This window comes from Rhipicephalus microplus, unplaced genomic scaffold, assembly GCF_043290135.1.
Source record: "Rhipicephalus microplus isolate Deutch F79 unplaced genomic scaffold, USDA_Rmic scaffold_133, whole genome shotgun sequence".
Lineage (NCBI taxonomy): Eukaryota > Metazoa > Arthropoda > Arachnida > Ixodida > Ixodidae > Rhipicephalus > Rhipicephalus microplus.
This window is the reverse complement of record NW_027464705.1, coordinates 542762-568562: the sequence shown is the minus strand read 5'-3', so window position 1 is coordinate 568562 and position 25801 is coordinate 542762. Positions and strand designations below refer to the sequence as shown.

The window sequence follows — 25801 nt, the reverse complement described above, 5'->3', positions numbered from 1 at the left end:
GACCCCGCGACCTGCGGGTCAACAGCTGGCATAAATGTTCTTTCGTGAAGAGTGTCAAGTGTACGAAACAAAATCTTATTTGGATACCTAAGCGTGGCATCAACACAGTAACTTAAACCTGTGGCTTGAAACGCGGTGTATGATGCGAACCGTGACGCGTTACAACTGTAGACGCGAATGGGAGGGGCTGATGTAGCAAGCTCCACTCCCAAAGGCATCAACCCGTTAAATAATATAAATTTCTACTTGCAAGGTGTGTTGAAGGTAGACTGATACAGAAATCTGCTATAGCAGTTATTGGTCCAGTCTGAAGTATCTGCCCTCGACTTCCAATCACTTGGTCAGCAAGCTTCGCTGCGAGAAATGCAATTGCACCTAATGGTGAATTCCACTGGTAGATCCGGAGCGGCAGCCGAAATCTTGGAGCAACCACTCGGATTGCGCCAAGCCAGATCTGCGAGTGGAACACGTGGATGCCCCGCCTGAGGTCGCGCCGGAATTTGTTTGCACATACGTCACTAAACCAGTACCGGAAACTTCCTCGACATAACCGATTATCTTCGGCAACTTCGGTCGTGCACATGGCGGGAAAGCAAGTACGGCTCGGTGTCCTCGCTGCTGCTGCTACTGCTAGCAGAACTAGTGCTCTCGCTGTCGCTCAAAGCGAGAAGTAAAACAGCAGCAGCACCTCCAGAAGCATCAAACAATGCCATTTAGAAATGTAAACACGGGCACAAGGCATCACTTAAAAAACAAGAAAAAAAAACACACTCAGGCAGGTGCTGGAAACAGCGCTGCCCGATTGTACCGGAAATGACGGGAGCGCATTCTCGGAGTTCCGGCGAAATTCGTTTCTGCAAGACGGAGCATGCGGTACACTGTCACGGAGAGGGTTGCTCCTAATCTGCCAGTGGAATACTTGCTCCGAATCTGCTGCAGCGGAATGCAGATTCCCGGAGTGAGAAAACTTGCTCCCGCTCGACGAGCGGAATTCGCCACAACGTCCTTTCCTAGCTTCCGCTCGACTGACCCGTACTGTATGCACGTGACCTTGCAAACCTAGCACATTTAGTCAGACATGAGTGCATTCCTATGGACAGTCGCCATTTGTATGAAAGGGAACACGGGAGCGCGCGACCGATGCCTTCTTCATTTCTTTATTTGTTGTGGTTAGATGCAGAAATTAGGCGTCCTTTCCTTCATCTAACCTCAACCAATGCCAGTGCACCCGCGCTTCTCAACGGGAGCTATTGGTCCGCCTTCAGGGAGTGGTCGTGATGTGACGCCACATGATTGGTGCTGCTTGCGTCACACGTGTGTCGGATCACTTTCCCGCGGAGATGCGATAGACGTGTTTGCCTCGCCAATATCATACGTCTGTGAGATTTGTTCCTTCGTGCTCCTTCCTTGAGGCTCGAAGCAATGCCCCCGCCGCCTCCCAGCGCTCTTAAAGTGAGCGCGTGCAGCAGTGCCGCAGTGACTATTTCCCTACATTGATTGCCCGCATAGCGCCACGAACTGCGACACCCTATATCGAAACACCGTATTCCTTACAGTGCCAGCGTGACCACCAACATCGTGAACACAAGGAATGCAAGAAGCCATCCCATAGATCTGTTCACAATTGAACAAAAAAAAAAAAAAATCGGCAGATCCCACGTACCTGGTAATCGATGTTATGCGAAGCATGCGGACGGAGTGTAACCATGTTCTAATTTTTTTATTGAGCGACACGTCATGAAATGACGCTAAATATATGTACAAATGTTGCACGCACAGACATAAGTTGAAGAGTTGCAGATATATTACCAGTTGCTTGCACCTGCGCAACGACGTCAACTGGAACATGCGTATTAGCAACACCAGAAGCTGATATAAAGCGCTGATTGATGCTCGCGAGGATGCAGGCACTGGACACTGCTACATAAATCAACTTCAGCGCATGGCAACTAACCCCAATCGACGTTAACGCAACGTGACGACTGTATCAAAGGAGTATATATGTAATGTTTATAAGCTTGGGTTTACGCAGCACTGCAACCACTATTGACGTTTCACGAAGATTAGCATCTATTTAAAAGAAGTTCCGAGATCTGGCGTAGCTCTGTGGTAAAATGCTTTATTGCCACGCAGAATGCTTGGGTTCGATTCCAGCTGGGACCCTGACATTTATTCTTTGCATTCGTCGGGTCGACGCTACCAACGTCGGGTATTGCTTAACGCTCACGCGTTGAAATTGCCCATGTGTGTTCTCGTAGTTCCTGTGTAGATACTAAGTGTCATTCACCTGTGACGCACATACCCGCATACCAGCGGCACATACCCGCCCGTGTGTATGTGCCGCTGTATGGCGCGAAGTGTTTGACGACGTACGCGGCGGGATTGTGGCATTATTCATGTCTTGACCAGCACGTCATATTCGACGAACTATCTTACCCTCCCATGCTAATTTTGGTTCACACCAAGCTAAGGGGGTGACCTCGAGATCACCTAAACGTAAGCGGTTAGATAGATAGATAGATAGATAGATAGATAGATAGATAGATAGATAGATAGATACGCTTGAAGTCGCCGAAGCTCGCTAAGAAATGCTTGGCATTAAAAAATACTTCATATGATTTCAGTCGTAGGGCACCACATGGCGGTATCGCATCCCGCGGCTGGAGCGGCTGCATTTTCAATGGAGGCGGAAATGTTGTAGGCCCGTGTGCTCAGATTTGGGTTCACGTTAAAAAACCCCAGGTGGTCAAAATTTTCGGAGCCCTCCACTACGGCGTCTCTCATAATCATGGCGGTTTGGGACGTTGAAACCCACATATCAGTCGTGAGGCACCATATGGTGGTTTCTCTTGCCCATGACCGCAATGCTAGGCACACGCGAAGGCTACGTGATGGACGAGAGGAGAGGGTAGTGAACGGCTTGATTGGGCGCATCTGGCTGGCATTCAAAAAGTAAAAGAGGCGCTGGCGTGGCACGATAGCCTCGGCGAAGTATAAAGCTAAAACGAGAGAGCGATGACATGCCTATAGTACTGCCTACACTTTCACCACAAATATATGCCATTATTTTACGCCTTCTTGTTGGTACTTATTCTCTGTTGGGACATTTCAGCGAGAAGTCATCCCTTTCAATCAAAGTTGTTGCTATCACAGCTTCGTCTGCCCCTAAAACATAAAGCGATAAAAACAGGGGGCAAAATGCATGAAAGGGTGCACATGGAAAAGCCCACGCTCTCCTTTCATTTCCACATTTCGCCACTGCACCGCAATATATACATGTGCGGCGCGAGACTATATATATATATATATATATATATATATATATATATATATATATATATATATATATATATATATATATATATATATATATATATATATATATATATATAATGTGTGTGTGTGTGTGTGTGTGTGTGTGAAATTCCAGAATGTTGGAGGGCGCACAGCTGTCTTCCCTTCCCCTTCGGACGTTAATGGCTGTCATGTATATTATCGTTGTCACGCAGTGAATTACGGAAAGTGGGATGCGCAAAAAGTTGAATATATTTTTGTTGCCACGGGCACACCAGATCGCATTTCGATTGATATCGCACGTAGGTGGCGATCAACGCGTTGTTGCGGGCTTCAATATAGGTGCAGCCGATCGGGCCACCAAGGCATACATCGTGGAGTAAGCGAACTTTCGATGCAGACAAGCCTCGCCAATGGCGACGAAGCTATGTCAAGCTGGGCAGGAAGACGGGACCACGCCCTTATTCGTGCTACGTCATTTCGTACATTATGGCGGAAACTGGCATAAAACGAACAGGCACTTAAACGGAGTTTGACAAATTCTTGCCGTAGATCGTTCTTGAGAGACGCCGAAACTGCTTTGTGTAGAGGCGCAGCCCTGTGTGAGCTGTCATCGTCACATCGTAGAATAAAATATTAGCACTGCTTGAACCAAGTCGCGCAAGTCTGCGTCACAGCAGAGCTGGTGGGCACGTCTCTTGTCTGTACAGAATGCTCTTTGATGTGCGGTCATTGAGCACGCGCCAGTTGATGATCATAACAATTGTCTATCTACACGACACAGGCAAACCTCGAGCGTAACGGCTTTGCTGTGATACGCTGCACAAGCGGGGCGATTCTGACAATTAACACCGTTTAAATGTCTACAAACGCCAGGCTTCAGCTTAACCTGAAGAAAGGTCACTTCGGGGCTAAACAACTCTCCATACTTGGTCATGTCGTCTCGAAAGCCGGCATCGTTCCCGACCCTGACAAACTTCGTGCTGTTGCCGAATTTTCTAAGCCGACAACAGTTAAAGAACTACGGAGCTTTGTAGGCCTGTGCTCCTATTTTCGTCGATATGTCCGGAACTTTGCTTACATCATCGCTCCGCTCACCAAACTCCTTGCTGGCCCTGCAGATTTTTCGAATTGGACAGCAGCCTGTGACGAATCCTTCGCAACACTGCGCCAACTTCTCACCTCACCACCCGTACTGCGTCATTACGACCCTACTGCGCCGACCGAAGTGCACACGGATGCAAGTGGCGTCGGCCTTGGTGCAGTACTCGCGCAACGCAAACCAGGTTTTACGGAGTATGTGGTCGCCTATGCCAGCCGCGCCCTCACTAAGGCAGAAGCCAACTATTCTGTTACGAAAAAAGAGTGCCTCGCGATTGTGTGGGCGTTAAACAAGTTTCGCTCCTATTTGTACGGCCAAATTTTTGATGTGGCAACTGACCATCACGCACTCTGTTGGTTGGCTTCACTGAAAGATCCTTCTGGTCGCCTCGGACGTTGGGCACTACGCCTCCAGGAATTCCCCATACGCGTCGTCTTCCGACGCGTATGTGGGGCGAAAGCACTCTGACGCTGATGCGCTTCCACGATCACCCGTGAAGTCTGATGATACGGAAATATCGGCCCTTGACCTTCCCCTCTCTGCCGTCAGCGTCACAGACATGCCATTCGAACAGCGGAAGGACCCTTGAATTGTCTCGCTCTTGAATGTGTTTTCTGACGCAACAACTTCCAGTTACCCGCGTGCTCTTCGCCGCGCCAAGCAACGCATTTCGCCATACAGGATGACCTGTTACACCGTCGCAAGTGGCGGGTCGTAAATGGCTGCTAGGCATACCCAGCACCTCCACCACTTTGCAAGGGAGTTTAATAGCGACGCCCGGTAGGCAGACAGCCGGTACGGACACAAATAATCGAGCAGTCCAGCGTCTACAGCTCGTGCACACGCTCGCACTTTGCACTCAGAGATGGTCCCACTAGTCACTGCCTTGCGAATTCCCCACTACAACAGCGATGATCATCCGCGTCAAAAGCGTGCTATTCACAACTGTTTAACGACTGCATCTCTTGAACTTCCTCTCCACCTGTATTAGGCTGACCAGCACCTCCTCTGCCGTTATGTCAGGCGCTGGCCTGACATGACGATAAGGGCGTGCGCTGGACTGTATATAGACACACATCCGCCGGCAGTTGTGGTAGTGTACTGCATTCATAATGGTGCTGAACGCAAACAGCAGACAATTATTTTAAGCGAGTATACTGCGTTTAACGATAACCAAAGGGGAGGCGGGTCCAGCAGCGTTTCTCGATAACTCTTCGGAAGCACCGCATAAACATATATGCTGCATCGTAAAGTACGCCATCCTGTCTTCTGCTGTGTAATCCAAGCGATGTCATGCTGCAAGCGGTATCGTGAATACATGCAGTGTCGTTCATTTGCTCATTCATTCATTTTTTTATTTTCCTTTTCAAAAAAAAAATAATAAAGGGACCGAGACTAAGAGCCGCGTCAGCGCCTTAACGGAGGTCTCGACTGTCATATATACTCATGTCATATACTCATGACGTATACTAAGCGTAGCTATGGTGCCGCCACCCCCAAGAAGCGCACTTGCGAATAAGGCCTGAACTACGCCTCGCCTAATGATTTTAGAGTTCAATCGCCATGCAACGAGGTGCAGAAATTTTTATTTTAAAATGCTCATTTTTCGCTCAATATATGCCACGGCACGGCCGGTGTGGACACTAAAAAAATTAGTAAAAAAGTGTCGTTTTGCCCCATAACAATAATAATTTATCTCACGTGTTCCTTTCCTTTTATCTCGCGTGTTCCTTTCGCCCGGCACTTTCTGGCCACGAACTCCATGCGCGTTATTAGCGTGACATGGCTTTCTTTATAGGAAAGTGGAGGCGCTCGCTTCCAGACCGGCCGTGCTCATTTTGAGAAAAAAAAAAAAAAGTCGGGTGGTGCGGAGGGCCACGGGCCCGGTCTGTCACCTTTTGGCTACGCCACTGCCCCCGACCACCCAGTCCCTCGAAATGTTGATGCAGGGTTGTGTTTTACCGATAATAATGAAAGTAGGTGTTTTTTCTCAAATAGTGAAGGCCTTCAAGAGTGGCCGATCTCGAGGGAAAAAAAACATTCCTGGCCACGGGCCTGGTTGCGTTACACCATTTTAGTGCGCAAAATGACATTTGATATATTTTCATCCGGCGATATTGCACATCAGATACAGAAAGCGTCGTCCTGTCCTCGTGCTTGATTGCGCCGTGGATCTCGAAGAAGCGGTTAGACTAGCAGGCAGCGTTGGACGCACGTGTCCCTGTCGGGGAATCCCCCTTTGTCGAGGCACAGCTGCATGAAGGGAAGGCACCGAGCCTCGTCCTGGTCGTAGAAGAAGGGCAGCCGCCGCTGATGCCACTCGCAACGACGCACAACCACGGGACCCGCACTGCAAAGCGACGCCTGCGAAGGTGGAAAACAGTGACACAACCCGCTTGTGAGATGGACTACGTCAGTCCTCCGACTGGTGCTCAGAGGCTGACTAAGGTTCGTTGAGGCAGCGACATGTGCAGCGATGTGGTTCGGAGCGTAAGAGTGCTCAGGGTTTGTTTCCCTTTACGGTGAGAGGCGAGCGTCCACGTTGAGAATACCCCCCCCCCCCCCTCCCTCAATCGCTTTCCGGCGGTTGATTTCGAACGCAAACAAGCTTCGCATTGGATGAATAAATACAAGTGAAGAAACAACGTGTTTGCGTGACTATATAGTTGACCGTAGCGTGGCAGCGCACAAGCCTTACCCTTTTCCCGGCGCGGCAGGCATCCAGGCAATCGGCGAGCGAGGCGAACCCGCTACCTTCAACGACGCACATATCGGGTGGCAGACGCGTGCATCGGAACCGTTCGGTGCTGGGGGACAGGGCGAGGCCCAGCACGTACTCGAGCCGACGATCCCCGTCACGGCAGGCTCGAGTGCGCACGGCGCCGCACCGGTCACTGGCACGCGTGGTGTCTGCGCACGTCAGACGAGCTTCCTGAAAGGGTCTTCCGCAATGCTTCAGCCGAACGATTGTAAAGCAGCCACTACACCTATCAAGCGCTCCTTCAAGAGCACAGTGGGCTCGAAGGGGCCCCGTAAATGTCTCAACATTCGTCACCAGCTCAAGGGATGTGCTGTAGATATCACTTTCAGCCTGCACTAAGTGGCTATACTTCTTACGCATCTGATTGCGTGACCTGAGCGCGAGGATCATGCGGCGACACCTCGGCTCTTTTTTTTTTTTCAAGCAGCGAACCATATGCCTCACCAATTCGGGAATTAATAATAATAATAATAATAATAATAATAATAATAATAATAATAATAATAATAATAATAATAATTCCGTGTGTAGAAAAATGCGGCACTCGAATAGGTGCACCGGTCACAGGCGTATTCGTAGGCGCCTCGATCGTGGGCTTATCGATCAACGATCTGCTGTTTGTGACACCGTAACATGATCACTTATTGAGGTGACTCGCCATTTCACGTTGCTTCCAAACTTCATTGTCGCCAGAATACAAGCGCATGACCACCGTTGTTGCCTGCAGCAGCTGAAGCGCCGCGCTGCACGTGAATGAAGGTGCGATTCCCGGCACGCAAACATGAAGCACTTAGGAGGGAGCATTCGTGGAATGCGACAGAAAAAGAAAGACAAGTAGACCCGAAAACGCAAAGCTTTGCTTACCCGCATTTTCCCGATACCGGTCAAGAGCTTGTGATTTTTTTTTTTCGGCGGTGACAAGTATACCTTCTTTCTGACTATTACGCGTAAGTTTAATGGTCGACGTCTCTGCCCGACAGTGCTCTTTCGAAGGGTCACACGTATCTACAATATGCCATCACGATGTCCTTACTCGTTTAAGAGGAGCCAAACTTGTATTGGCCGCGAGGGCTACCTGTGGAGAGGCTCGCGCTGCGATCGTTTTGACGCCACAGATAGGATGCTCCTGCTCGCCTAGCTGCGTAGATGGTGAGGCAGCGACGTTCGGGTGTAATCGCGGGGCGCGGCATTCGGTTCTCAGCGGGTCAATTAAGCTTATAACTTGGCCGGGTGGAAATACTATCACCGTATAAGCATGCAGCGATACGTTGCGTAAAGCAGATTCTAATATTAATACAGTATCTGGGGTTTTGCGTCCCAAAACCACGACATCATTGCGGGACGCCTCAGTGGAGGGCTCCGGAAAGTTCAACCATCTGGTGCTCTTAACGAGCACACACGGGCCTCCATTTTCCCACCACGGAAATGCGACCGCGGCGGCCAGGATCGAACCCATGACATTGGGGAGACAGAGCGAATCGGCGACGCTCTTTCGCCCTCCGCTTGCGCACGACAAGGGTCTCCGCACGTGCGTTGCGGCTGGGCCACCACCGCGGCTGACGGCAAGTAGCTTCAGATTGTGCCAAATGTATGCGATAGATGCCGCAGTAACGCTTAAAAAAAATGCGCGACACCTAGCCCAAAAATCGACAGAAAGGAAAATGTGGAAACTCACGAAGAAAAAGTCCCTGAACAGGGGTTGTGTGCTCGAACTGACGTTTCCACAAATGGACGTTTTTTTTTTAAAATAATTTATATGTCAAGTTTCGTACCCTTTCCTCCAATCAGAACCAAGAAGGGGTAGGGGGAAGGGAACTGTGGATGGAGGTGCGGAAGGGGGCGCCGTGACGAATTGTGTCAGTCAAAGGGAACCTTTAGCCTGGTTGGAGTGTATTGAACTTGTGAATAACGTATGACTGCATATTTTCTCGATCCCGGGGAACGGAAGTTTGAATGAAGTATTTTAAGCTTGAGATCGTCGAAGTTGTGCCCCGCTACCTCAAGAGCGCTAAGGAAATCAGTTCCAGCCTTTGTTATGATCGGCCTCCCTGGCTTGGCGCCGCTTGGACATTGCAGCTCAGCCTATCCCAATTTCTTCCTGGTCAGAGCTGTCAAAAGCTTTCTTCGAGAGCTGTGATGCTACACCCATCACGTGCTACCTGTAAATAGAAGGTACTGTTAACAGCTCCTCTCCTCGACATGTCCCCGAGACTTTGGATGGCTCCGGGGCAGACTACGTCACCTTGAAGAAGATAAAGTCCACTTGTCGATCGCCCAACCACCGCTTACAAACTTGTATACGAGTATGTTCGAGCTCACTGTGACACGTCCTCTGACACTCGGCGAGAGAGGCGAACGCGTTTCCGCCGGCTTCGAGGCACTGGCTGCGAGGCTCCCAGCGCTGGCAGAAGCCGTCCAAGATGCTAGCGCCCGAGAACACCCAGGCTGGAACCGGATGCGCGCACCGAGACACAGACGGAAGTGACGTGCACTCGGGACGCGGCACGCCTGGAAAGAAGCACAGACGTCGAACGTCGGTATGTTTTAAACCTATTATTGTCGTCCCAGTTCATTCTGTGTCTACTATACTGAAGAACCACGGTTATACTCCCAGTGATTAAGCCGGCGTGTGCTAGCTAGTTGCATTTTATTTGTTGTGAATTTTTTTATTTCACTTCATCACCCGTTCTTATAGCCATCGGTGCCTTTTTTTTTACCAAACTTTCCAGCATTATCGCTGGGACTCGCGAGCTACTGGGCTTTACGTGTTCTGCGCGTAATCTTGACAAAATAATCTCAAAAACAATCGCAAAACTTGCATGAACATTGCGACGTGGCTTGGAACGAGCACTGCCAGCAGCTTTTGTGGGTGAAAACCGTGCATGAATTAGAACTTAGATAAGAAACGCGCGTGGCGTGCAATATCATTACTACCAATCTCCCGCTCAGATTCTGACAGTGGCGGTTCGCGTATTTCTTCCTAAAAAATAAACTAATTGACCTATTTTACTGTTTATGTTCGATTAAATATGAATTATATATGTTGCGTACGTTGTTTCATTGCCCGGCACGCTCGCCTATCCATACCATTTGGTACAGGGTCGTGGTCCTAGTCAAGCTCTTGAAAAAGCTTTTTCACCCATGACCTCAGCATTTTAACTGATGTAACGGTGGAAGGAATAAAGCTTTCACAGTGTGTGCTTGTCTTTCCTCATCCATGTTTTTTTCGCGCAGCCCGGCCGTGTGTTTGTCACCGAGCTTGCTTCGTTTTTTTTTATTATTGTGAATGTGCTGCAAGTCTTGCCGCACTTTCTGCAATTTTTAACAAATACAAGACTTCCCTTTTTTTCATTGTACCGGCTCTGTCAACGGTGCTGGCAGGTTCTCGATCCTGAGGCTTCATGTGAGGACGATGAATGAACAGCCAGTGAGAGCTTAAACGTCGACACAACGCCGGTATACATTTAAAGGCACTGTCCCCACGTATGCAAAAGCTGAAACTGCGGTAACATGTCCTGAGCGAAAGTACCGGGCTGACATCATTTTTGAGAAGTTCTGCAAAAAAGTACACTGGGAAATGCACTGCTGTTTCCTAAGCTCGATATGGGACGATATTAAGTGAAACGTCTACAGCCAGCAGTCTCTGCGCCGGAAGAAAAGCACGTGGTGTAATGAGCCAGCTCAGCATTTGCCCACGGGTGAGTTTTCACGGGTGTGGTATATTTTGCAACTCACTTGTCCAATCACGCGGTGTCTCGTCGGTGAGGACGCTCGGCCGGGCGCTGCTACCCGAGCTCTTGGTGAATGGCCCCTCGAACGAACCTGCGCATGCGCACTGAGCCCTTCAGGTGTGACCTGCAGAACCTCGAAATGCATTGTCAGCTGAGTCGATAGTCAACGCAATAACGATTCCTCCGGAAGGGCAGAGAGAATGGCGCACACAGTCCGATGCTCTGTCTCATGACGACGCCTTTCGGCGATGACAGCACAGCAACAAGTTATCTCCGTCACAAAGACAAAAAGCATAAGGACGACGTAATAGCTGCCAGCAACTCTATATATGGCACTGGCTATTATGCAGGCGCATAAAATATGTATTTATGGTAGAAAGCACCGACTCACTGTACCACTGGAACGGTGTCTTGATTTATCATATACAAAAGTGCAGACAGTGTTCGCGACCAGAGCTCTAGGACCTTGGTCCGATGCTCGAGATACTAATACCAAACACGCATGCATATTTACCGGGGGCCACGTATCTACAGAAAAAAAAAAAACAGTAATTTGTGAAAGATTGGAGCTTTTCTCTGAGACTGCCAAGTCATTTTTTGAAGTGAGTCTATATACGTGTGACGCAGATCCAAGAAAGAAGGCCTCTACCAACGTATGGTGACTTCGAGGAGCCCCCGTTTTCGGGTCCAGGAGCCGCAAGGGCCCGTGATAGTACAATTCACTATAAAGTCAAGAAGGGGACAATTGCTTCACCATTTTTAGTTTGACCACAGACTTGGCGCAAGACAGTATGTCCGTAACCGTAAACGTGAGATGATTTCCGTAGTACTGCTTATGAAAGAATAGTTATTTCCCTTGAGCCGCTAACGTGTGACAGCGGCCATGTGACCATAAGTGCATTAGCGAACGTCACCGCCAACCACACAACACAGCGACGGCCTTCTCGAGAGATGTCTTCCCGTGTGCCCCATTTCCAAACGGAACGTATCAGCAGCGCGCGCGGTTGTCGCAATCTTCTTGCCGCTGGGCAAAGCAGACACGCATGGCCGCCAATCCCTGCGCAGTGAAACGGAGCTGCGTGGCGCCACGCTGTTCACGCCAACTCGCGCGCCTGGAGCTCTGCAGTGCAGCGCAACATCGTCAGCAAATATGGAACGGTAATATGAGCGAACCTTGCCACACATGCTGCAGTGCAAAGGCAAATGTGCTAAAAGATTATTCTTGATCGAAGAGATCATGCCCTCTCGCTCGGTCGTTTGCACATAAGCCAGTCTGGCCGATGTAAACCCTTCCGCAGGAAAACGGAATATTGTAGACCATCGCACGGGTGACCCACTCTTTCCAGGTGATTGAGCGAGAAAAGTTTGAAGCATACCTCATCAGACAGATATTTGTATTAGCGATACGTCGCTGGTACTGCATTCGTTCAGCTGACGCTGATTTTTTTTTTTTTTTTTTTTTTTTTTTACAGGTTGCTCAACTAGCGCGGCAGTGCGAGTGTTCGACTGTGCGATGCGACGTAATGGCGCATTTTTCGCATGTGTGGCATGGTGCATATACTGTGGTTGTTTCGCAAGTTTTAGTTGCGAGTCGACGCTCTTTCCTTTCGTCCATTCTTCTCCTGTGGGTTGCGTCGTTTAATTTTCTTGTAAGAAGCAATGCTGGTTTATCTATTTCTCCCGTAGAAGACACAGACACAATTGGGCGACTACACTTGTCAAGCACTCGCGTAACTCGGTTCCATATAGCATCCACTTCGTTTCAAATAAAAGTTTGCGCGACTGCAGCCGAAACACGATGCCTGATTCGTGTCTTCATGTCCTAGAAGCGATAACGCGGACATGCACGAAAGCACGCAAGCTCGGGAACAATCAAATCAGGCAAACGGCGTTGTCTAACACACAGCATCTACGGACCAAAATTGAATCAGTTATAGGTGACCCAGCCTAGCCACGCCTTAAAATAGATTAGCGAACCGAGGGGCGTCCGGCAAAGTTCTCTGGAAAGAACGTCACTCGCGCGGCGCCGCCCACGCTCAGCTGCCTTCCTGCACAGAAAGAAAACAGACAAACGTAAGAGAACGTCGACACGACACGAACAAACAGCGGTTATAAGATATCAGACTGCCACATTAAGCACGGAGAAAAATGATGATGATGCCCATGACATGACTGGCACCTATACCCAATTTCGGCCAAGAGTCGGGCGGATCACACAGTCTGAAAATTTTTAAGTGCTTATGAGGTTACAGTGTCAAAGTAAAATTAAGAGCTTTTAATGAGCCCCAGTTTTAGCCTGGACATTGTTGCGTAAACAATTCAACCCCCCCCCCCCTAAAAATAGAGAAAAACATGTCAGGAGAAATTGTTAGCGGTTGACGTGTCGGAAAAAAAAAACTCACAGGGTCCCAGAGTGGGTGTGAGTCATAGATATAGGCCATCATCATCATCATCATCATCATCATCATCATCACCATCATCCCTTGTACATTCAATAAGACGACTCGATGGCGTAAGCCATCTTCTTCGCTTTCTTCCGAGTAGATTTGTAAATGAGCGAGGAACATGAGCCGTGGTTTCACGTGATCATTATAATAACCTCCGTATCGACGGCACACACCCACAAAGCCAGAAATCTGGCTGCAGGATGCCTAAAGTTAAAGGTCTGTGACCATAGGCGTGCGCAGGGTTCCCCTTCAGAAGGGGGGGGGGGTGCAAATGTTCGTCGCAGCACCCCCCTCCCTATTATGTCATTTTCTTAAGTGACCGCCTCCCCCCTCCACCCACCCCCCCTGTGCGCTCGCGTGTGTCTGCGAAACAAATACAAGACAGAAATTTAGTGTAATAATAAAACATCAAATAAATGAAAATAAGTTAGTAAGCAAGCGTGCCAGTGTCAAGCGTCGTCTTCATATTTATTTTTTTTTTGAGGTCACACGCTCTCTGTTTCTTTTTTTTTTCACCAGCCGAAGGAGGACGCTACAACAGCATCGTGTGTTTAATAGTGTGGCGTTAAGTCGCACCAAAGATTGTGACGTCACGATGACGTGATAAACTTTTGCAATCTGTAACGTCATTTCATGAGGATGATTCTTTGCATCACTCATCCCCGACGACGCTGACGGTCCAGTTTGCCGTTTCTTTGATTAGGCATCTAAGGGGTCTTAATAAATAGTTTCGATACGCGCTGCGGCCCACACCCACTTCTCAGGGTTCAGTAAGCGAGACGAAAAATGATAGTCATTGAGCACACATGAAACAATTACCGTAGGTACTGAACAGCAACAAAACAAAAACGCGATACCAAAATTCCATAACGCACAAAGTAGTTGCACCGCACGTGAGGCTATCACCCTTACTGCGGGGCGGGATGACCGATTCCGTTAGAATCCAAACGGGCGCTTCTGTCTCCTACCTTTAAATATTCCGCTCTCGTGTTTAATTACAAAACAGCGCTATCGACACAAGAGACAGTAGGAAGGGACACAGAAGACATTAATTCGCCCCAATAAGTTCATCGGTCCGAAAGAGGTTTTCTAGAATACAAACCGAACGATGAGATGGAACGATCAATACGGGATCAGCAAGCCAGAGTATAGGCGCCTGAAAAAACGTGGCCGATCTCACAGCATAAGAATCAGTGTAATACGAAAGTGAAACGTGTATTTATAGAGGTAGCTGAGCGTTTATCGCGCACTGTTTCCGACACAGCGAGAAATTGCCAAGTCACGTGCAGTACCGCGAGCAGCTCAAAACTTGCAGCGCACGCCTCAAGTAGAAAGCACACACGAAACTAGCATACACAGGACGAGCGCGGATGAATTATCACAGGTCGACACTTAAAGCGCGCTGTTCAAACAGAAACAAAGACGCACGAAACGAGCGCACAAGTACACACAGGACAAGCGCGAACAACTGTCACAATTCTTGCGCCATGTGTCAGCAGCGTGGTTCTTTCGTGAACGCGGCTGCAGCAGCATGCGAAGTGACCTTCGTCTTCTTCCGAACAACGAGTCTGATAAGCGCGCGCAGGGGAGACCACGCTCCGTGGAGGAGGCGTTTCGTGGAAGCGACGACCAACGCGAGCCCGCCGCGCCATCTCGCCATTGATAACGAAAACGCGCTAAAGTTTCGAAGCTCTAAGGACTGCGAAACAGTGTATATGAATGACTTGCCGTTGGCACTACAGTCAACGTATACGCTCTATGGCGTAGTGTCGAGCGCCGCGCGCAAAGAATCAAGAGGTTCTAGTTCGGTTCCGCGAGATGAATACTGTGTTTGATTACACCAATGCAACTAAAAGATTACCGTGCCAGTGAACCCTAACCTTTTCATATCTTTAGTTTATAATTCGTAGCGATGTCTGTCAAAAACAGGAGATGGTTTGACCGCTTGCTCAGCAAACATTTTTGTTTATTAACAGTATTATCTCTACACTAATTTTTTAGATTGGCTTTGATTTCATTTTAGCTTCATTTAAGTATCCTGCCGCCCGGTTCTTGGCCCATCCCCCTCTGTGGGTGAGCGCCATCCGTCCGTCTAAGGTCATCAGCATCAGCTTGCATGCAGTGGCAGATCCAGAGGGGTGGGGTGGTAGGGGCGATCGCCCCCCCCCCCCCCCCCGAGCATGTCAGTACCCCCTCCCCCTTTCTTCAGTACTTGCCGCTCACCTGCTATCACCAATTAGGACGAAAGGGTGGGATCCCTTTGAGCACAAATACTGCTGACTGGGCGAGTTGGTGCATGATAAAATGATATTGCTTTAGCGCAGCTCAGTCTGAGCATGAAGGAAAGATATATATGCAGTCAAGAAGAGGAAAAACAGGCAACAGTGTGAGCGCTAACTTTTAACTTTTGTTTATTGCGTACCCTTACAACCCATTATATATAGCTCATTCCACGTGACGCCCCACGCATGCATGACAAAACCGTACACGTGTGGCACAGCACACTATCAATAAAACCTAGTTGTCATCCGATTTCGAATTGACAATTCCATATCAATGCTTCACAGCACGCGCTCCAGTAAATTGAGCTCTTTTTGAGATAAGGCCACAGACGGCGTACTCACACACAGCTTCGCACATTTTACGATAGCGTTCGCCTCAATTTTTCGTGTCAACTGGTTACGACTGCGGCCCAAGATGACACACTGATCAAAGAATGGAGTGCATCCACACGTCTTACTATGCATAGCCAGAAAACCAGCATAATAATGTTGTTTTTTACATTGCAAGAGTGATCGCGCAAGCGCGTTCATTAACACACCTATCAGTCTGCCCAATCTAAACCGCGCCACACGACAGCAGGAACATGTACACAACAGCTTGGGTGCATTCAACAAACTTAGTTACATGCTTCTTTCCACAGGTGGGTTGCACCTCCTTCTTGGGGTTCATAAGTTTAATAGACGGCTTAGTTTGTCTGGAGCAGAGAACACCACACGCACATTGCCTCTGAGGGCTATCTTTTTCAAATGGTGTGAAATTTGATGTACGTACGGATTCACACTGAATTTCCCAGCATCGGGCTCACGCCAGTTTCAGTCTGCCTGCTGTCGCTGGAACACCTTTCGTCGTGTCGTTGTAACGACGGCCACAGTTGGCGAATTGCCCCGCCGCGTTGGTCTAGTGGCTAAGGTACTCGGCTGCTGACCCGCAGGTCGCGGGTTCAAATCCCGGCTGCGGCGGCTGCATTTCCGATGGAGGAGGAAATGTTGTAGGCCCGTGTGCTCAGATTTGGGTGCACGTTAAAGAACCCCAGGTGGTCGAAATTTCCGGAGCCCTCCACTACGGCGTCTCTCATAATCATATAGTGGTTTTGGGACGTTAAACCCCACATATCAATCAATCACAGTTGGCGGATTGTAGGTGAAAGACACCGTCTGCGTTTGTGCTCCTTGCTTTTCATCTGCCGATTTCCGCCGCCCCGCGCGACATACAAGACACGCGCGAGGCGACGCTGACCGTATTTGCGCGCGCAATATTCTTTTTTCTTTTTTTTTCGCATGGATGGATGTGGCTGTACCCTTGAAATCGGGCGGCGGCTAACGCCACCTAGCCGTAATACTTAGTGAACTAATTAGTAAATTCATCTTTTTTTCCTTTAAATAGTTAGGTTTAGGATTCATACTTTGCAGTGAAGGATTTAATTTTTACTCGCGCCTTGACTTTAGCCACCAATCAGATAACCTCCTTCTAGTTAAGTCTACCCTCTTAATGTCTATCTTTCCCTCCCTGTCCCTAAACCCCAGTGCTTTGAAAAAATCTGCGCCAATTCCTGAACTATAGGGTGAAGCCCTTTACAGAACATTATCAAGTGTTCGGCAGTTTCTTCTTCCTCTCCCCACGCACTGCATACTGCACGGAGGAAGGCATACTGCGTCTACCCCTTCGTAGTTGACCCGATATGTCTTGGTTCGCAATACTCCCGTCCTGGCCTCAAACAGTAAAGAACTACCCCGAGTATTATCGTAGATCCTTTCCTTGGCAATTTCCTGCTTAAAAGTTCGATAGATCACCAGTGCGTACTTCTTAATCATGCCAATTTCCTTGGCAATTTCCTGCTTAAAAGTTCGATAGATCACCAGTGCGTACTTCTTAATCATGCCAATTCTCCACATGTCAGTCTCCATTTCCTTCACTTTCTTCTTAACCGATAGTTATTCTTGGTTTGGCCACCTGCTGTTTTTTAAGTATTTACCAGTCAACTTCCTGGTTCGCTTCATACATTTTGTATCGACATTATTCATGTACAAGTAGCTGAATACCTTCCTAGCCCAACGCTCTTCCCCCATTTCTCTCAATCGCTTCTCAAATTTTATCTTGCTGCTAGCTTCCCCGCCTTCAAATCATGTCCATTTCATATCACCTTGTACTCACTGATTTGGTGTATTTTCGTGAACTCCTAAAGCAAGCCTACCTATTCCACGTTGCTTAATTTCTAATCTCGCTTGAACTTCTGATCTCATGCACAAGACCGCATTGCCGAACGTCAGCCCAGGAACCATGACCCCTTTTTATATTCCTCTCACATCATACCTATTGTAATTCCACAGTGCCCTATTTTTCATCACTGCTGCATTCCTGTTACCTTTAGTCGTCACGTATATTTCGTAATCCCTTAGGTACTCGGTCTCCTGGCTTATCCATACGCCCAGATATTTGTATTTATCGGTTTTCTCTAGCGTGACCTCCTGTATTCTAAGCTCACTACCTTCGTTATCATTAAAAATCATGACTGCTGATTTTTCCTTACTGAATCTAAAATCGAACCTATCTCCCTCACTACCGCAGATGTCCATCAATCTCTGCAAATCTTCCTTGTTGTCGGCCAATAGCACTATATCATCTGCGTACATTAATGCTGGTAGTGCCTGATCAATGAGTTTTCCTTGTTTGACTAAAAAGAGATTGAAGCCAAGTCCACTTCCCTCTAATTTGGCCTCTAATCCTTGTAGGTACATCATGAATAACAAGGGTGACAGTGGACATCCCTGCCTAAGCTCCCGTTTTGCCTCTGCAGACTTGGATACCCGTTTTTCCCACTTTATAACTACCTTTTTACCTTTATAGATATCCTTTAAAAGATTAGTGACTCCATCTTCCACACCCAGTGTGTCTAGTATTCCCCACAAGTCCTCTTGAACCACGCTATCGTACGCTCCCTTGATATCCAAAAATGCTAGCCACAGGGGCCCGAGTTCATTTTCTGCTATTTCGATGCGCTGCGTCAGTGAGAACAGATTGTCTTCCAACCTCCTGTGTTTCCGAAACCCATTCTGCAGTTCCCCCAGCACCCCCTCATCCTCTATCCATGCCTGCAGTCTTTCATTTATAATCTGCATCGCCAGCCTCTAGACCACTGATGTCACTGTTATAGAAAGGTAGTTGTTTATGTCATCTTTGTCCCCCTTTCCTTTATAGATCATGCTCATCCTGCTAAGTTTCCATCCATCAGGGACTTCATCCTCGATTATTGTTCTGCTCACTGCCTCTCTCAAAGTCTGTTTAGACTTCGGACCCAATGTCTTTATCAGCATAATTGGAATGCCATCTCGGCCTATTGATGTACTACTTGCAACCCTATTCTAAGTCCTTTCCCACTCTCGTTGTGAAAATGGAGCCATTGTGCCACTTCATCCATCCCTGTCTATTGTGATGCATAAGGCACTTCTTTGTTGAAATTTTTCTGTCATCCTTGTTCTTATATATTCAATAGCTTCGTCCCCTTTTAGCCTAGCACCTTGAGCTGTAGTTATAAAACTCTGCTCTAGGCTCGTCTCATTTCTTAGGGAGTTTAGATGGTTCCAAAATTTTGCAGCTGCCTTTCTGTCCTTTTTATGTACTTCTGCCAGCCACTGAGCACCCTTTCTTCTAATCTTTTCATCGATCAGGAGGGATTCTTCCCTTCTAGAGCGTAGAAAGATTTCCCATTTTCTTTCAACATCATCTGTCGGTTCACCCCGTTGCTTAGCATGTCTGTGTTCCCTAGAGGCTTCCAGGCGTTTTGCTATGGCTCTCTTAAGTTCCTCATCTCACCAACTCTTGGGCTTGTGTCTTCTTTTCCGGGGTGACTTGTCCCGTGCCTTAGCAAGCTCTAGCCCAAACAGTCTAATTAGATTTGTGTATGTCCACACATCCTTATTACCCTCAGTGATTACTTTCTCAATTTGTTTAGTAGCAATTTCTATTTGCCTTTCTGAATGAAAATTTTCCTGTAGTTGCTCATCTTGTCTTCTCCCCACTTTTGCTGCTCTTACAAAACTTAGCTTGATACGTTTGTGAACACTACTCAGACTTCTGCAAGCGTAGATGAGTGGCGTCGTCTGGTGCCTTTTTTTCGAACTATTGCGAGAAGAAGGAAGTGGAACCGCCACCTTAAAGACGGGCGGGCGTTCTTTGGTTGAGCATTCGACGGCCGGTCAGACAGGCTGGGAGATCTAGTTCCATGCGCCCTCCGAGCCACGGAGATGGGCCGGCTATTCGATCTCTGCTTCAGAAGCTCTAGAACGAATGATGAGCTGGGGGAACTTATCATTTTGAACTTCACGGTCATGACCGCGACGCAAAAACCCGTCTAGATTGTCTGTGTAATTGCTATAGCAATGTAAATGGACATTTTTTCTCCGTCTCGTTTATGCGCTGTTTCCCGTGTCTATAAAAATGAGTTCCGGGTGATGAATGATACACTGAAAACCCGTGGGGTTGATTTCACACTTATTATTAAATGAGAAAGTCAATGTCAATATTGTCACATGTAAATTTCCCGCCGATATTTCTAATGATGGTGTCATGAATTTCAAGGTGTATTTTTTTATCATTATGGCTACATTAGCTAAACGACATTTTTTGATAAATGGGTACTTTAGGTTCCCTTTTCCCACAGAAGACAATTTCTTGAATTCCGCCAATTAGAAACTACCTCGGTAATACTAGACACTGCTAACGTCTACGACGTCACGGCGACTAGTACAGGAACTACAAGGTGGCGTCGCCACTTACACTTTCATTATGTCGCTGACCGGGCGTCTTGCAGCAATTTGTGTTTTTGGAACCATGTAATAATGATTCACTAATGTGACGAAGATTGTATGTGAAACAGGTGTACCGGGACAGATCGGAAGGTGCGTGAACACACACCTACACCATTTCGCTGTAACAGATGTGAGTGCACCCCCAGCGTACTTTCGATCCTTTAACGCATCATAACCAGATATCCAGAGAAATTGTACAAGCATTTTTCATTTCACAACATCAATATGATTGCGTAAATCATCTTTCAATCGCCATATCAAAGAGATATTGCTACTTCCTGCATTTTAGTGAATGATTATATATATATATAATTGGTGTCGCTATGTGCACTGATGTGGAACCAGGTGTGCTTTGCTCAGTTTTGCGCGAATAATTCGAATATTAAAACCTGTGGTTATAAAGCGTCTGTCTTGTGTGTATTCTTCCACGCGTTTTTTTTTTTTTTTGCACGCTTCCTAATCTAAAGCAAATGGCTATGCTGGGAAAATTTTCTTTTTGGTTCTGGAAGAAGGTGCCCGTGATTTTTTTGTTATAGGCATCGTGCATGCAGTACCAAGCTAAGTCAATGTCCATGGCACGAACGACAGGCAGGCTTCTAACGCAGAGCCTCGAGACCATCGCCAAGTGGCCGAGGAAAACGACGTGTGCGTGTGAAACTTGGCCAAATTATAGCCGCGACACCCCGACTTACCGTCACACAAACACCCGAGGTTTTCAATCACGGCACCAGGAGGAACACGCCCAGCGTGCAGTTCTCTTGAGGCACACTGCCTGTCAGGCGGCGATCCTTCGCTATGATGGGCGAGTGTTGATACACACGGCAAAAAGATACGTTGCCACCCCCAAACTTGTATCTCTAACTGTAGATAGTTTTCATATGATGGCAGCTGCACTGATTGCCACTCCATTTAAGAATTCTGGCGCCTCTACGGTATCTTGGAAGAGAAGTCTGATTTAAGGCCTTAAAGGGGCCCTCACCACTCCGCATTCTAGGACGAGAGAGTGGTTTCCTACTCACCTTCATTATGCCCTTTCTATATGCGATGTCTCCACTTGCCACTTATATTGCTTAAAAGTTCGTGTAAATTACCAGCACTAAGTGTTGAGCCTATCGGGATTGCGCCCTTGTCGCTTACACGCAGTTACTTCCGCAGTCGGAAAAACACAAAATTAAGGTCAATCGGTTAAACGCGCACGACACGTCATGCGATACAAGAAAGAACGGATGGGCGGCTGCATGGCAAAGTAGTGCAGGAGACGATTCATATCTGATATATTACTGCGATAGCAATTATATGGACACTCTCGGCCGGATTTTGCCACCGGCGTCGACGTCATTCACCGTATATGTATACGCATCTATATATATGAAAATGAAAAAAAGAAAAGAAAAATACTGCGGCGCACGGAACCGAACTTCTTGCTTGTGAGTGCGAGGCGTTAGCCACTTAGTCACGAAAGAGCAGCTACTTCAACGTTTAAGTGCCAAGCTATTTATATCTACTACTTACTGCTGACGACGCCCATCTCGGGGGAACTATGGCCTCCAAGATGGCGGCGCGCGGCGTGTTTCTCTCCGAGTTCCAATCGCCAGGCTCCCCATCAAAATTAACGAGTATCACCTCGCACGCCCGGCTACCGCGACAGGGCGCGGATTCCGGCGGTGGCATACAGCAGAGGGCACGGCATTCCAGCATGCGCATGTTGTTTTAATCCCACGTACGAGCAAGAATCACTGCCAGAATCTTCTGGCTGAACTGAAGGAAAGCATTTTTTTTCTGTCACTGCATTTATTTTGGTTCAATTTATGAAGAAAAGCATGGCAACTGCTGCATTTTTCAGATCAGTAATTGTAGGAAAGTATCAATTCATCTATGACAGCATTAGTGTTTTTTTCTCATTATGGTCCATTTTGTTTCAGTGTTGAATACCTCGATTTGAAAAATATAGAGGCATTCTAGCATTCCTCTTTTCTGGAGACCTGTATGAGGAAAAACTGGACTAATTATCGCCCTTGAATTGTATTGTTCCTCTATCCACACTCATAATTATACTATTATATTGCGTCCAGACACTTATGAGGCGGTCAATCGAAGCGCAGTTACACTCTAACTAACTGAGTGCCCTGGTCATGTCATTAAAATAAAGAACGTGAGAGGTAATTTTGTCTGAATATTGTAGAAGGCTTCGATTACCCGTATGTTCACCCCCTACGTCTTTCGTAGTCAAAGTGCCTAAGTTGTCATCGCCCCCCTCCCTTTTTGTCATTTGAATTTTGATTTTGTCAAATATCAGTGTCGTGTTCATTTACTGTAGTTTCGACTGCACCCAAATCAAAGGGTCGCACATGTAGCATAATGGCATCTGCCTAATTAAAATCAAGCATTCGCGGAGGTATACTACTGAAGAAAGAAAAAGTACAAATCGTCAGCGCTATGTAGCACCGCAGTGTTTCATATAACAAATACATCAAAGTCGGAATCCGTGTTGCATACTTCTTGAACAAGGAAAACACTTCAGTGTTCGTTCTTACATTGCCCAACGCATCCAATGAACACAGTAAAATTCACAGTGGGAATGGACGACCATAAGTAAACAAAATGTGCCTTAACCAGACCTCGTCAAAAAACAGCGGCGTTCTGTCTAGGCATAATAATCTAAACGCATGGTGACCCCCTGCACCCCACTCCCTGCTTCTGCGGCTCGACGGGAGGATTCTTGAAACGGTGATACAATGAAAAGCAGCGCTAATTCCATGAAAGGAAAGAAAAAGCAACCCTTTTAATCGAGTGTAGCCTGTGAGCATAGAACGCGGCACTCTTCCGACTCCGCTTGTTGACCGGACTGTCATTTCTTACAGCGAAAGCTGTTATGAGATCACTTTTTGGATCATGCGCAGCTGCATGTTGTCTGCCACCGCCGCCGGTGTCCGTAACCATATGGCACGAAATTAGAAAAAAAAAACCTTGCACCAATGGCACAGTGGGGCTCGAATCAGGTGCCAGCCCGGGTGCCAGCCCCAGTATTCTACCACTGAGCCACACCGGTGCTTGTGACCTGTTGTCAAACTTGCCAGGCTTGATGTCGGGAAAGCAATCGCGTTAATACGACTTAAAAAGCGTTTTAAAACAGCGAAGGAACAACTAGTCGTCGCATAACGCGATTAGCATAATGAGTGGGCCGTCCAATGCTCCAATACATTACAAAAGCTTGTACTTGTACACCTTTTAACTGTGGCGCATACCCACTTCAGGCGTAATTCCTCATCATGGTCAGCCACGGCATGAACATTTGGCACAAGATTCCTTGCAAGTGTTTAGCGGATACCGCGCTTCTCAGAAGAATGACAAAAGGTTGCATAGCGAATATCAGCCTACTACTACCCCCCAAAAAATGTTTTATTAATGTCATAGTGGGTATCAAGCAAGTGCGCTTGCAGCAGTTACCGAATGAGGGTTTTGAAAAGGCTCCGAAAGGTCGCTCTTCTAGTTTTCGCTGTGACTGTCCTGCACCTACCGTGCAGTCCTGGCGTTTATGTTTTTTTTTTCTTCACCAGTGCCCTCCATACCACACAGCCTGTCAAGTGCGAAGAACAGTAAGTTTCCTGTACTTCCGGTTCTCTTGCAGAGACATCAGAATTATAAGTACTCTAATATGAGCGGCGCAAATCTACAGCAAAAAAAAAAGCCCATTTGGAAATATATAGATGCCCAAGCATTGACTTTGCCTTTCGTACACCTTGGCCTAAAATTCCCAAATGAGCGCGCATTTACATCAAAGTGCAGAACAATTTTTTTTTTCTCTCGCCACGTGCGAGCTTTGCCAACAGCGCGGCAGCCTTTTAGACCATACGAAGGAGTGCCGCGGTGCAGAGAATAGAGAGGGCCACGCCCACTTCTGGAAACACGCTATCTCCGTCCGATTGGGACAGCTGGGGAGAAACCCGTCGTGCGCACACCATCTCTGAGGCCACGAAGGAACCATCGTATTTTCGCCATTACCAGCGAAATGGCGCCATGAGCACGCGTCGCCAGATCGTCACGACGCGGCGGCACGTGCTCATCTCCCACGCGTAGTTTGCTTAGCGGAGAGGAGAGAAAGTAAAATGGTAACGAATGCGTGCACTTATCTCGTGGTGGGGAGAATCGTAGGCTTTGGGCTTTCACTGGAACTATATTGTAGTTACCGGGCGCACAAGGGTCCCTGCGCTCGTTGCACAGTCTCTGTTTGCGAAAAGGGCACGCTTTTCAGACGCAGCAAAGTAACAACTGAGACGCTTATCCGCGTGAGCAATGTGGGGCACGTTTCTATCTGCTTGCCATTCTTCACGTGACATTCCAACTTGTTGCTATCGCATTCATTGCTTCGCGTTTGCGGCAAACCTGTGACTCTTTTTTTGTGTATGGAATGCACATAGACATCCCGGGAATCGCTGTTCTTGAGTCGAATAGTCGAGAAACGCCAGGAGAGAATAATGTGCTCTTTTTCTTTTTTCAGAGGCCGGTGAGAGCCCCATCAGCATATGTACACAATATGCCGAAAATCACAAATTTATAAAACATCAGAAGAAACTTTACAAATTTGTAAACCTGCAGTGAAAAGGCATCACAGTACTATAATAAAAAGACACTACTGGAGCGTATCAATCGGACGATTAGACACATGGGGAAATATTACAACGCCACTGAGGCTGCTACAGAAGTCCTATAAGTGGTACATCTCAGAACTATGTATAATAAATAACTTATGTGAGCGTTAGGTGTTTGTTTAGGTGCATAAGTTTGCGGGGGGCTCCAGCGCCGACAGCGATATTGGCAGTTTTCATGTGATGCCATAGTTCGGCCACAGGCACACACACTTATGAAAGTGTCGTTAAACCAACGTCTTTGCATTATTGTGGTTAAACCGACAAGCCCAACCAAGGTGTGTCTGTGGCTAAGCACGTCGCAAAAAGCGCTTGCGTTCCTGCACATCGGCGTGCGGTCTTGAAACGCGTGTGCGGTGGTTAAACTGGCGCGCCCGCTGGATGCGCTGTTAAGGGCGTAGCTCCTTCAGCCTAGCGTCGCGCGTCCTAGATGTATCTAGTAGTAGGTACCCACCTCTCGTTTAGTCCTTGGAATGTCTTCTGGATGGCAGTACTTGTATATAATTAATATATGATGAAAAGATGCAAGATGGCGATACTTGGAGTGTTCACTAGATGAACGGACAGACAGACAAGACGGATGGATGATTCACGGTTTACCAATAAACCATCCGAAGCTTCGCCCCACTCATCATCATTCACTTCGTGGATATGCTGTGACTTTTTTCACCCAGCGACCGTGACAATGGTCAGTGGGGGGCAACAACGCGCTCTTGTGCAAACTGCCCTGCT

At 47.6% G+C, this 25801-nt stretch overlaps 1 protein-coding gene across 1 annotated transcript; it reads right to left on the bottom strand.

Annotated features, from left to right (window-relative positions):
• Positions 1-6436: 6436 nt before the first annotated feature.
• On the bottom strand, positions 6437-21951 carry LOC119167887 (uncharacterized). The gene is made up of 5 exons (XM_075885385.1): positions 21936-21951; positions 10893-10979; positions 9477-9665; positions 7095-7306; positions 6437-6760 (listed from the first exon to the last, which is right to left on the bottom strand). The coding sequence occupies exons 1-5, from the start codon at positions 21949-21951 to the stop codon at positions 6584-6586; spliced, it is 681 nt and encodes a 226-aa protein (XP_075741500.1). The 3' UTR covers positions 6437-6583.
• Between the last annotated feature and the right edge of the window lie 3850 nt (positions 21952-25801).

What these genes read in the sequence shown, in the direction of transcription:
- LOC119167887 (XM_075885385.1), bottom strand. An exon ending in GACACCGCGTGATTGGACAA is followed by an intron (nt 9,666 to 10,892) that starts GTGAGTTGCAAA and finishes GCTTCTTTCCAG; the next exon opens with GCGTGCCGCGTCCCGAGTGC. An exon ending in CCTGCCGCGCCGGGAAAAGG is followed by an intron (nt 6,761 to 7,094) that starts GTAAGGCTTGTG and finishes CCACCTTCGCAG; the next exon opens with GCGTCGCTTTGCAGTGCGGG.